The following is a 13,651-nucleotide window of genomic DNA, read 5'->3' on the forward strand; positions in this document are numbered from 1 at the left end:
GTGCCTATATAACTGCTTTTTCAGTCTTAGGCAAATAAATGTTTAAACATGGGGCCTACTTAATTTAGTTAGAACATGAGGATTATTTAAATAAGAAATTATACTAATAGGGTATAGGTTAGATAGATAGGTTTGGTTATGTTATGTTAGGTTAGAGAATGTGTACATGGTTTTTTGGTGAGCGTCAGGCCGTCAGTGAGTCACTTTGTCTAGCAGCTACCTTAGGCCTAGTTCCAGACTTTCCTTGAACATTATCATAGGTAGAGTATTAATTTAAGAAAATTTCCGGCTAATCCGATATATTTTCAGGTTTTAAATTGTTGTTTTTTGTATGAACTTGAAGACAATTCAGACCAAATGTTCCCAACATTGAAAGGAAAACACCAGGGTCTAGGCTAAATGAGTAATTTAAGAGAAGTGATTTGTCATTTAGGTTAGGCAAGGCTATGCTATCAATAACCAATTTATTTTAATTTGCCCAGAATAAGGCTATCTTAGTATAGCTTATGTGTCTTGTCACAGGCCAACATTATGCAAGGGATTATTTACCTAAATTCTAGTGGGGTAAAACACCAAATACTGTGAGATCTCTGTTAGCCAGAACAATTGGTGAAGAGCACTACCGTGAATGAATGAGTGTTTTCCCGTTAACGAGACAGTTATCACAAATCAAGAAAATATCCCTCATCCCCAGAATGTTTATGGTAATGGAAAAATTTTCTCGGTAGTTCCTGCAATTGCCCATTACATCATCTCTCGAACCCAGAAATATATCCCCCATCTCACTGAAATTAGGTCGTCTCTTCTTGGCTGGTGGTCCTTCCATGTTTACAAAATAATATTACGTTCGTCGCTCTCAGCTGATTTCTCCTTCTCTTGTGATTGGTTGATGATTTTGTTAACTGAGCGTTGATTGGCCAACTAGCATCTGCACTGACATCTATCGTCCGACAAGAGAACTTAATTTACAGGGTAAACACTAGAGTTACGAGAACTTACGGAAGGCTTACGGAACCATAATTAAATTTTGAGTTTGCTAAATTTATGGTAGTGTAAGGCTTCCACAATATATGGTACTGTATCATGCTGAAAAACGTAACTTATGAGGTGTTTTGAGTATCCGGCCCCAGAACTGCATCTGAAAGCAGTGCCTTGTTCGTTCATGTTAGGAATAATAATCACCCCATTGCTTGGGAAAAAAGCTCATCTTGTGTCACAGAAAGACTTCTGTTGAAGCTAGTTTGATTAAGGAATTAAAATCAATAAACCTTAGTGATGGTCAGTTCAAAACTGATAATATGTTACATAAATTTATTTGTCAGTGGCCCAAGGTTAAAAATGCTTTGAAAACCTTTGATCTTGATGTATGATAGTTATTTTGTGGGTCCCTTTTTTCTGACCTGACCTGTCTAGTCACGTCACCACCCTTCTCTTAAGCTCCTCTACGGTTGTGTTGGTGTGGGGATTAGTGGATGTCATCATTATGACCTGACCTCATGTTTTTAGGTCACCCTGTATATTTAAGCCTCTCTCTGTCCATGTAATCCAGTTGCCTCTGAAGATGTCTTGAATAAAGACGAAAGCTAAGGTACTCCGTTGTTTCCATTTTCCCGTGTGATTTTATCCAAGATATATATATATATATATATATATATATATATATATATATATATATATATATATATATATATATATATATTATGCTTATTTTGATCAGTGGTTAACCATTATCCTCAACAGGTAGTAGGCAGCTATCAAACAGGGAGGTACTACCGCCTGGGAAGATATTGGAAACATAATGTGTTGTCTAATGGTAGACCCTGCTGCTATATGGCATCACGAAAATTGTTACCAAATCCCAGGTTGCTGATTTGTCTTTCTACCTAAATTACACACAATTGCAGGGTCTCAATTATTTCTCTTACTTGACAACACAACATACATATATTGTTTCTCACTATTTCTGTTTATTTCTTTATAGTTCTTTATTATTATTATTATTATTATTATTATTATTATTATTATTATTATTATTATTATTATTATTAATAATATTATTATTAGTGTTATTATTATTATTGTTATTATTATTATTTTATTTTACTTTTTATTATAAATTTTATTTACTATGAATAATTATTACATTTTCGCCCCCCAGGCTCTGATGTGGGTCAGTGACCTGTGCCCATGTGGGCTGATCCCAGTAAAAAAAGAAAAGTATTACTCAAACATAATTCCATCGTCAGTTATGACGCTTGAAGTCCGTCTAGCAACTATCAAGTGCGTCGATTTCAGCTGATTTCTCCTTCTCTTGTGATTGGTTGATGATTTTGTTAACAGAGCGACGATTGGCCAACTAGCTCTTGCACTGCCATCTACCTTCAGACAAGAGAACTGAATTTACAGGGTAAGCATTAGAGTTACGGACTGCTTACGGACCTGTAATTAAATTTTAAGTATGAGAAATTTACAGGACTGTAAGGAGTCTGTAAGTTACGATACCGTATCTCTGCTACTGTACGTAACCGATGAGGTGTTTTGAGTATGCGGCCCTGGTCCATATAACTCATATTCAAGAAGAATTCTAATTTCCCAAGTACTGTTTTTAGTAAACTTATAATCTATCAATTAGGGCTTTTTCTGTGTAGCAAAACGTTATTAATTAAGGAGTATCCTGTTATGCCATGCCATAAACAAACATTTAATAAAAATCTGAAAAAAAGACAATAAGAAATAAAAGCCTAAACACTTGGTCACTATTGGGTCTAAATTTGAGCTTCCTCATTCAAAAATTGTGATGTGTATCGCCTGGAAAAGTAAGGAAGAGTTCGAAAGAAAATGAAAAAAAAAGGCTTAAACAAAACGAAGGAACCACTGTGTTTCCCCGACCTCTCTCCCCTTTCACTCCAGCCTGTGACGGGGGAAACTCGTATAGTTAGCGGTTAGTTTTTGCCATTTTTCTGAAACTGTGAAAAAAAATCTTAAAACCCTGCAAAGTCTTTTGGATTTTCTTATAAATTCTATCCAATATAGATGCGAGTATCCACAAGGGTAATTAGTATAACCTCCACTAACATAACAGTCAAATTTTCAGTATTTTCTATTTGGTTGGTCTTGTACAGATCATATGGTATAAATAACTGGTGAACATATATTATTTACCATTGTTAGCATTCTCAAATAGATCAAAATATTTACTTCACAGGATAGTTAGCCCTTTTGTCTAATATTTGAATTTTGCTGTATTCGATTTTTTATATTCCCAGTATCATCATTCCTCAGGTCTGGTGGTATTCGCGAAAGTTTTGTTGAGACGAGGATGATACTGGACGATATACTCCATCAGCAGGATGAGGCTGACGAGGCCGCACCCCAGAAACAAGAGGTAGAAGGCGCCTTGCATGTGCTGCATCCCTAGGGCCATCTCTTTTTCGTTACTCTGTGAAAATTATGAAGGTGTTACAACGAGGCTATGAACAACTTTTGTCGTTCATTATCAAATCATTAGATCACAGATAAGATTTTTGTGTACCCTCATATCTATAAAAATTTTAATCTGCAGTCCTTCCTTTGTATTATCCGTTTTTTCTTTAATTTTTGTGTTCTTATCTAAGTTCAGTCTGTTAAGAAATATGTTGAATTCTGAATATTAATTGTCTCCCATGTGTTCATGCATTGGTCCGCCGGCAGGTTAGAGGATCTCTTTGTATAGTGTTTCGCCTCCCTACAGTAATAGGTCAAGTCAGTGGTCTCCATTATTTAGATTTTCTCTCCTTCACTGTAAACTTCTGGGAAGTGGCAGAATCAAACTCTAAATGCACACCATAATAGCTTACTGAGTCAAATAAAGGTTAAATTCTTCACAGCTAAAATTAAATTGGGAGGAAATGGCATTAAAAATGGTAAAATCGTCTTATCCGAAGGCAATACAGATATCACTGCTAGTTAGTTTCAGATTATGGCGCAAAAAAATAAGTAATGCACAAATGTGGTTCCAAGAGAGAGAGGGGTGATGCCAACGTGCACAACATTTACCAGGGTTGCAATAGGGGCCAGTGCAGCAGCTGCCCTGTTCTCCTTCACGCGCCTGGCTATCACGTCATCAGTCCAGTGTTGTATAATGCCAGCGTCAGTCAACCGTAAAACCATTTGATGAAATCGCCTGTAATATGGTGCTCCTTTCCTAAGAATACAAATGTTATGTAAAAATTATGCTAATACTTAAATACTGCAAATAATAACATATGTTTAATAAATTATCATTGTTTCAGATAGCAGCAGGGTGTCCACAAAGTTTTTCTCCGGTTATAAAATTGCATTAAAATACAATCAATACAAAAGAAATACCGTTTCCTTTAAATCGTTGCATAACCAGTTATTATTAAGTGATAGCTAAATGAAACTGGCGATCAATTAATAGAAACCCCAATGTTTCATCAAGCCAGGTTGACTGCCCTAATGTGAGAATATGTGGTTTAAAAACTCTAATGAGTATAATGAACATATTTCCCGATAACCAAAAACTTCATGTTTGATGTAGAGCAGTGGTGCTCACCCTTTTTGCGTGAGTGGGCCACATCAGAGGGGCAACTGTGTAGTTAGGGCGGCACGTATACACATTACTAACATTGATTATTAAGTATTAACCATATATTGTAAACTTAAGGCAGGAATCATAATCACTGAGCCGGATGGTTAATTCCCAACTAACCAGGTTAGTTCACATATATTATATTGGGCTTTAGTAACGAAACCCAATTGAAGTTTCTTGTTTTATTAGAAAGGTATTATGTTTATATGATTCCTGAGTGTAGATCAACCGTAAGTTCCACTATTTATGAGTGTGATGAGAAAGGACGGCGTTTATTTATATAAACGTGAATCAACGTCCGTTCGATATTAGTTGGTGTGAGTGACTTTGAGTAGTGACCCATCGAGGGAGAACGGAATAGGTATGTCGTTCCCCTCGAGGGAAGACGGAGCCATCCACTGCGGCTCTCAAATAACGTCTCCCTCTAATCAAGGGTACCAAACTACTGCCCGCTTTAGGTGGCCAGGAGCCGGCTACTTTATGCCTTTACTCAGCATAGTATGACGCAGCTTCCTGTGGGCACACCTTATCACGTGTATTGAACATGTCACCTCATAGGCAGTGAAACGTTACAAGGGATGAATCTGAATATAAATCAGATGTAAATAACCCATATATATAATACTTTCTGTTGATGAGACAGGGGCCATTACATCGCTCGGTCACCACCGGCCAAGCTCCGTGAGGCCTAAATAAGCTCACAGAGTACAATACATCCTATACAACCCTAACCATGTTATAAACATAGGTGTAGACACTAAGCTGTAGATTTTACTACTGTAGGGGTTTTATCTACTACAGGGGTCCTATACTTTAGTGCCTTTTGGGTTAAAATGTTATGAACAATTTTTATCTTGGATGACACTGACTTATAATAACAGAAAAAAAACATGACTTCAAACACAAGCAATACTGCCAATATCAAAAGCAACATGGCAGAAATAATCTTCGCCTATTTCGTGTTTAAAAACACATCTTCTTAGCAATGTACAACTTTTGCTACTGTCATCACGCCGTATGAATGGGTGTGTGGTGTTTAAGACTCTGTCAACGAAACATTCCTTTGTGCAGAGAGCAATGGTACTGAGTTGTGAAGGGTTGAACACGGCATGGCTGAAAATTTACAGTCTGTGATACTTTTGTAGAACTAATACATTTTTATTTTAAGAAGATGTGTCTTTGACATCATTAAAATATGTAGTTTGAAAATTATGAACATTCTTATCCTTCCTGGGATCAAAAGAAAATGTCCACATATTCTATGTCTAATAAATACCGGGAATTATTTCACATCAATATAAATTAAAATAAGTAAGCACTTACAACAATGACAATAACCTATCGATGTCCTATCAATGTGGAGTTATGTCTCGAACATGTAAATGTGTGTATATATTTAATGTATACCTAGATACCACCTATTCCTTGTAGGCTTGATTGAAGAATTCCTTTCTAGAATTTCTTGATAATGTGAAATTGTTGCCGCAATTCCGTAGACTTGTGCGTGTCACTCACAAAGGACTCCAAGGTCCGGTGACTGGGTCAATTTTCACGAAACTTCTGAGGACAGCAAACTACCACTCCTGGTAACACTAGGTCATCCACCACACCATACCTCAGAATGCTGAGACCATCTTTCATGGCCAGAGATTTGTCATCACTAGGGTGGGGTGCTGGTAACTGGGGTTTATTCACACCATACGAAAGAATTTTGTTGACAGGATGTTGATTGATGAGTAGTCACAACAACTGCAGTCACGTCCTGTCACACCCTGGGCAGTGAACGAATCATTTGCAGAAACTAATGTTCACATCAGCTCACAGGATTGTTGCCATAATTCAGCAACTTTTAATAACTCAGTATTGGTTATGGACATAAACTCAACGTGTAGCATATTTAACAGTTCATCTTCCTGTAGCAGTAAATGTAACACTTATAACAATATCTTTGATTGCTATTGCATATTTACACTTACGTTATATATATATATATATATATATATATATATATATATATATATATATATATATATATATATATATATATATATATATATATTATATATATATATATATATATATATATATATATATATATATATAATCAACGACCTCACCAGCCAGGAATCAAACCCTCGACCTACTGGGTGGGACTAGGGAACTACACCAACCCACAAGGACACTAAAAGCAGTCCTAGACTCTGTTATATTTCACACAAAGCCTGTTCATCGAGCTGATGGCGCCGTGAACCTCATTGGGAAACTGCCCGTGCCTCGTATGTGGTGTCAGTAGCATTTTACCGAATTCAACTGGTATGAAACACGAGGTACCATATATATACTTCATTTTTAGTCCATATAACACGCTGACTTTGAAAATATAATCTCACCAGCCAGGAATCGAACCCTCGACCTATTGGGTGGGACTAGGGAACGCTACCGACCAACCCACAAGAACACTAAAAGCAGTCCTAGACTCTGTTATATTTTACACAAAGCCTGTTCATCGAGCTGATGGCGCCGTGAACCTCATTGGGAAATTGCCCGTGCCTCGGATGTGGTGTCAGTAGCATTTTTAGTCCATATATATATCTATCTATATATATATATATATATATATATATATATATATATATACAGTATATATATATATATATATATATATATATATATATATATATATATATATATATATATATATATATATATATATATATATATATATATATATATATATATATATATATATATATATATATATATATATATATATATATATATATATATATATATATATATATATATATATGTTCTTCTAAACCAGTCTGTCTATGTCACAGTAATGGGGAGAACATAATTCCTCTACCTTTACCAACTGTGTATATGGTGTTATGACTGTTAGTTGTAACAATCACTTGAGAAGTTATAGAGGTTCACTGTGTATGAAGTATTTTACTCTTTAAATACCTAATACAGGAGTTAGGGCGTCTGTATAGAAAACGCGATCCACAGATGGTCCCAGGTGGGGGGTGCTGGGTGGGTAACAGCACTCTTCCCTCCGCTATGAGTCGGGGGGCGCGCTGCATGACGAACGCCGGGTGAATACACTTCACCACGGGGGAATATCTTCCACAGAATGGTCAGGTGCTGACAGACGCGTTCCTGACCCCTCTCACTTGTCGATAACAGGGATTTCACGTCAACAATAACTCAATTGCGGTTATTGGGAATAATTCTGCACCATCTTTGGGCGACAGAATGAGAAACACTCAATAATTATCGTCTCAGTACGGGATATTCTTAGCACTCGGACATTGTTTGTAACGCGTCACTGTAGGGTGTTTGTTTTCTAGTTTCACAAAACACCGACGCCTTGGTACGTAGACTGATATGTTGTTTTCGTACTCACACGAGCTGCAATTCCTGATGTGTAAATCACCGTGTCTTCCGCTATCTATGAGCGTGAAGAGAGAGAAAGAGGGTCACCTACCCTCCGTTCAATGTAAGTTTGGGAGTGCTACTCTCTGAGTAGTGACCCATCGAGGGAGAACGGAATAGGTACGTCGTTCCCCTCGAGGGAAGACGGAGCCATCCACTGCAGCTCTCAAATAACGTCTTCCTCTAATCAAGGATATCAAACTACTGCCCGCTTTAGGTGGCCAGGAGCCGGCTTCTTTATGCCTTTATTCAGCATAGTATGACGCAGCTTCCCGTGGGCACACCTTATCACGTGCATTGAACATGTCACCTCATATCCAGTGGAAAGTTACAGGGAAATCTGAATATAAATCAGATGTAAATAACCTATTTATATAATACTTTCTGTTGATGGGACAGGGGCCATTACATCACAACACCTCTTACAGAATTAGTATTTGTTTGTATATATATATATATATATATATATATATATATATATATATATATATATATATATATATATATATATATATATATATATATATACGTACCTGAAAGACCAGCCAAAGGCAGCTATTATTTTAATTCCAGTTTTGCTGATGTAAAAGGGACTTTGGCCGTAGCTGTCAGTGTAGTGGGAATCGATGACGACGGTAATGTAAAATCTGGGAGTGATGAATGAGTTTCTTCCTTCTAATACCTTGTGCAGTCCCTCAGTAGCTGTCAAAGGCTAGAGAACAAATATAAACACATAGCTTTAATAACATATATACTAAAGTGGATTCTATATTATATATATATATATATATATATATATATATATATATATATATATATATATATATATATATATATATATATATATATATATATATATATATATATATATATATATATATATATATATATATATATATATATATATATATATACTAATTAATAAGGGTTTATAGGACAAGCCCATCCCCCTAATTGACCCAATTAACTTAAACTACTTCATGGCCCCATATTTTTTATGGAATTCACAGTTAAGTTTACTTGCCTCCATTCTTCGATTTATCTCTTGAACGACAGGGTCAGTGTGCCTCGAGAAATATTGTCCGGGCGATCCTTTTAACATCCAAGACTGGGTACCCCACTTCCAGTTGTCCAGAGACACCAGATCCTCATAGGTTTCAGGTGGTTGGGACTTCCCCTGGACTGTCAGGTGAGCAATTAAAGACGAACGATACCCTGTGGTGACGACCAGACAGAACACCAGCCACCATCCTACCAACAGCTGTAAGCATAAAGTGAAGGTGATGATCAAGCATCCGCCACCCACATTTACCTGTAAACATAAAGGTAATGACTAGGAACCTGTCATCCATCAGGTGAAAATGTTAACCTATGATTTGGTTTATGAAGCGTTGTAAACTAGTGTGGGTGGTACACTTACTGTATACTGTTGTGTATGTAAGTTGAGAATATGGATGAAATGTGTGTGGATGTTAAATCCTTTTCCTGTTGCTTTCTACAATTATCTTACTCCGCTCTAAGAAATGTGTCTCCCCTTCTCAGAGTCTTCTGTACTCCTTGGTCCACCCACTCAAAAGTAGGAGAGGAACAAAATTAGCAGATAGAAAGACTTACTCTGCCTGAGTCATTGACGGGAGGGTTTGAGGTCGACCGTTCTAATAGCACGGCCCAGCCATACAGGAGGGCTGTGCTGAATTTAACACCACGATCACCTGTCACCCACCACCAGGCATTCTGCAGCAGCCACATAACCACGCCCCACGCCAACACACTCAACAGTAATCCTCCCCACAGTTCTCCTTAAGAAAAAAATGAAGAATTATTTAATTACTTGACGCTTTAGGCTCCTGTTAGGTTGTTAAGAGTTAAAATACCGTATCTCTCGCCCAAAAACACAGAAGTGAGTAAAAATTTGGTTGCTTGTAAGGTCTGGCGCTTGGGACATTTGCAGTGTCTTTAGTGGCGATTTTCTAACAATGGTGTTAGATTTGTATGAAATAAAGTTACGATAAAATATTTTGTAAAGACAGAGATGAGTCACTGTTAAATCTATCCTTACCAGTTGTAAAAATTTACATAAATTCCTTTTTCATTAATGTCCTATATAAATGCGGAAAAAATATTGTCTTGCAATTAAATGTTTAAAAATAGTAACCAAAGAAATGTTTTCGACTAAGTTAAAAAACATTATCAAACAAGAAGTATATTGCAATCACAAAGAATATAATGATATGAAAGAATGCATAATGCTGTCAATATTATGGTTTCATTATTCTCTGCCTAATTCACTTACTTTGCCTAATAACAGAAGGGGGCCAATAATCTAAGTAGGATCCCTCCAGTGTTCTTGACAGTTTTGTACAGGGTTATTTTGAAGCCCAATACCATTCTCGTTTCCACATCATAAACTGGTAGGTTATTTCTTAGGTCTAATACCCTTTCTTGAAGTATTTTCTTATATTTGTCTTCATGACAATTTAGTGAGCTTGAAGTTGTGTTCACTCGTGTTAGTGACGCGTGACATCACGACAAATTTATATTTCCTTACATTTTTTATTCCTTCCAGACTTGTGATGTCTTTTCGAGATCCGCTTTGTCTTGTCATGTCAGAAGAGCTGTCAGTTCTCAGACCCTCAGTCTAATTGGATAATCAAGATCATATAGGTCAGTAATCATCTTAGTCGCTCTCAGTTGCACCTTCCTAGGATGTTATATTTTTCTGGAAGTCTGGTCTCCATACATAATATACAGTACGAGACTTAAAAAGCAGAAGGAGCACCTACAGGTACTTACTATACAGGATCTTTGCATTTGAAGTTACGGCTGATTATTTCTAAATTTCGGTTATATTTTAGACTGCTGCTCCAACTTGTTTCACTGCCTTCACTGATGGTCTAAAACGATGTCAAGACCTTTTTCCTGCTCAACAGTGTCCACGAAGTGTTATTCACAGAACAGTTGTGATTAGGAATGTCTTATCTCAAAATATATTTTTCAGCCAAAAACAAGATCATTGTGCAACTTTGAGGCTACATCACATAGTTACATATAAGTCATTTATTTCAGTTTTAGTTGAGTTCTTACATTTGTTTCTTTATAAGAAAAATATTGGGAGCTGTCCCGTGACTTGTACTGTTTAGGTAAGAAAGTTTATCAGTGGTAGACATATTCTGAAACACAGTTGAGCGTTTTCTGTCTCATTATAAATACACTATATATATATATATATATATATATATATATATATATATATATATATATATATATATATATATATATATATATATATATATATATATATATATATATATGTATATATATATATATCGGCTTGGCCATGTGAATAGAGATAGTTCAGCTGTTTTAGGGTCACGAGTGTGACCTCTTCTTACATGCTTACTGCATGTGAGTCACATTATAGTGAATGAATAAAAAATGTAAAGTGTATTGGTCATTATTATATCACTCAAGGTGTGATTATATGTTACTATTCCATACAGAAAAACAAGGATTCAATATGATATCAATAAATCCTTCTCGGGTGCTTTTATTTCTGTATACTGTATTGGCTTTCTATCCATGATCGAGTTGAACTGAAGAAATTCTTCAAAACAGAAATTCCGGAGTAGTTAATTAGTGTAAAACGCTCCTAAAAGTTTGTACTATAATTTTAGCAGTATATCACTATAGCATTAGAACAACAATACACTAATTTTAAAGTTTTTGTGATGACTAAATTTGCCTGCTAAAACCAAAGTAAATTACTCGTACCTGCAAATGGTCTAATCAGAGACAGGTATTGAGGTAACAGAGTAGGCTTCAAGGATACCGGGCATACCACATCAGCTTGATAAGCACCGAAGTTATCCAAGACAACACTCCGCTCTACAGCGGGAGCCGTGGGCATACCAATGTCTATCTCTTCTCGCTGGAATTCGCCCATCATTCCAGTAAACTGGCCATCCTCCAATGTACCCCAAGCACGCTCAGACTGTGCTCGAATCTCAGAACTGTAGGTGATTACTTGCAATTTAAGGTTGTGTTGTTAAAGTTATACTCGATTACTTCAACATCTAAGGTCCTTAAGTGCATATACTAGAAGAGTAATTACATTAGTTGCCAACAAAAAAAATTAAGAGATGCATCTCAATATATAAAAGATTTTTTTTGATGACGCATGAAGTATGCGCACATAAAGTATGTTATGGTGACCATGGAAATCTGGTTGTTTATTATATATATATATATATATATATATATATATATATATATATATATACTGTACATACCTGCAGTTGAGTGCTGGTTCCAGAACAGAAAGCAGTCTAGCGTCAAGGCAATCTTTGAGAGTGACGGTACTGCCTGGCTCACTACTGTCGGGCGTGTAGTCATTGTATGGGAAGTAACGAATTGCTGAGAACTTCATCTTAAGGCCCATGAAGTCATGAAACCTTTCTGCTGAAAAAATCGTCAAGGCTTAGAGACTTTAATAGAGATTTTAGAGACTTTTCTTTCCATAAGCAAAAGAGCTACTGAGGAGGCACTAACCAGTTAGGCCAAGGCAACGTACAGACAATGAAATCTTTTACTTCGATGCAATTATCCAAGTTAGACGGAACCATGTCAACGATTTACAGTTTTAATCTGCAAAGAAAAGAAGTACTGCACCTGTTTTAATGCGTTTGGTGAAATAGAAACAATATTTGAGGAAGACAGTATTGGTGGGCAGAGCACCTGAAAATATTCTATGGCTGAGGAAAATATTCTATGGCTGAGGAAAATATGAAGTCGACACGATCTTGGAGGACAATATACACTTAATTCTCTTATTAAGTTATTCATTAGAATTTTAACCAATAAGATTAGATGAAAATAAGAATATAAATCACAAGAATGTTTAGACAATATGAGTTAAGTCAGGAAGTTTTGTAAATTTTTCTCTATGAATTAACTTTAGTATTCCCTTCCTTACTCCACATAGGAAACAAGAAAACATGAAGTGTAATTCACATTCCCAGGGGTGATTACAGTCTGTAATCAACCTTGAAGATGTTCCGACTGACAAATGATTTACAAGATAATATTGGCTCTTTCGCTAGGCCAAGGTGTGAAATATCTTACCTTTGGCATAACTAGTTAGAATGGACTACCTACCTACCTACCTACCTACCTTGTTAGATTGGACATCCTAGAAAAGTTAGAGATCAAAGAAAAGTAAGCTGTAATGAGAGAGAGCATAAGGATAAAATTAGCTATAATACATGGGATGGGATACGACTATTCAACCTCTTTGTGGTGTAACTGACCGAGGTTAAATGCAGAGAAAAATAAGCCATAATGAAAGAGAACCTAAGGATCAAAATAGCTGTAAATCATAGGAGGGAATACGACTTTTCTACTTGTGTGCATCGGGGCTGTGTCTGATCTGGTTGGTTGGAGTTTTTTTGAGATCACTACATATAACACCATCCATCATCACTACATATAACACCATCCATCATCACTACATAAAACACCATCCATCATCACTACATATAACACCATCCATCATCACTACATATAACACCATCCATCATCACTACATATAACACCATCCATCATCACTACATACAACACCATCCA

The 13,651-nt window shown here is 36.2% G+C and overlaps 1 protein-coding gene across 1 annotated transcript; it reads right to left on the reverse strand.

Annotated features, from left to right (window-relative positions):
- Nucleotides 1–2,154: 2,154 nt before the first annotated feature.
- Nucleotides 2,155–12,483, reverse strand: LOC121870714 (probable glutamate receptor). The gene is made up of 7 exons (XM_042372657.1): nt 12,319–12,483; nt 11,801–12,039; nt 9,644–9,828; nt 9,054–9,290; nt 8,563–8,741; nt 4,036–4,183; nt 2,155–3,439 (listed from the first exon to the last, which is right to left on the reverse strand). The coding sequence occupies exons 1-7, from the start codon at nt 12,465–12,467 to the stop codon at nt 3,272–3,274; spliced, it is 1,305 nt and encodes a 434-aa protein (XP_042228591.1). The 5' UTR covers nt 12,468–12,483; the 3' UTR covers nt 2,155–3,271.
- Nucleotides 12,484–13,651: the final 1,168 nt, after the last annotated feature.

Source organism: Homarus americanus, unplaced genomic scaffold (genome assembly GCF_018991925.1).
Source record: "Homarus americanus isolate GMGI-L3 unplaced genomic scaffold, GMGI_Hamer_2.0 scaffold6489, whole genome shotgun sequence".
Classification (NCBI taxonomy): Eukaryota; Metazoa; Arthropoda; class Malacostraca; order Decapoda; family Nephropidae; genus Homarus; species Homarus americanus.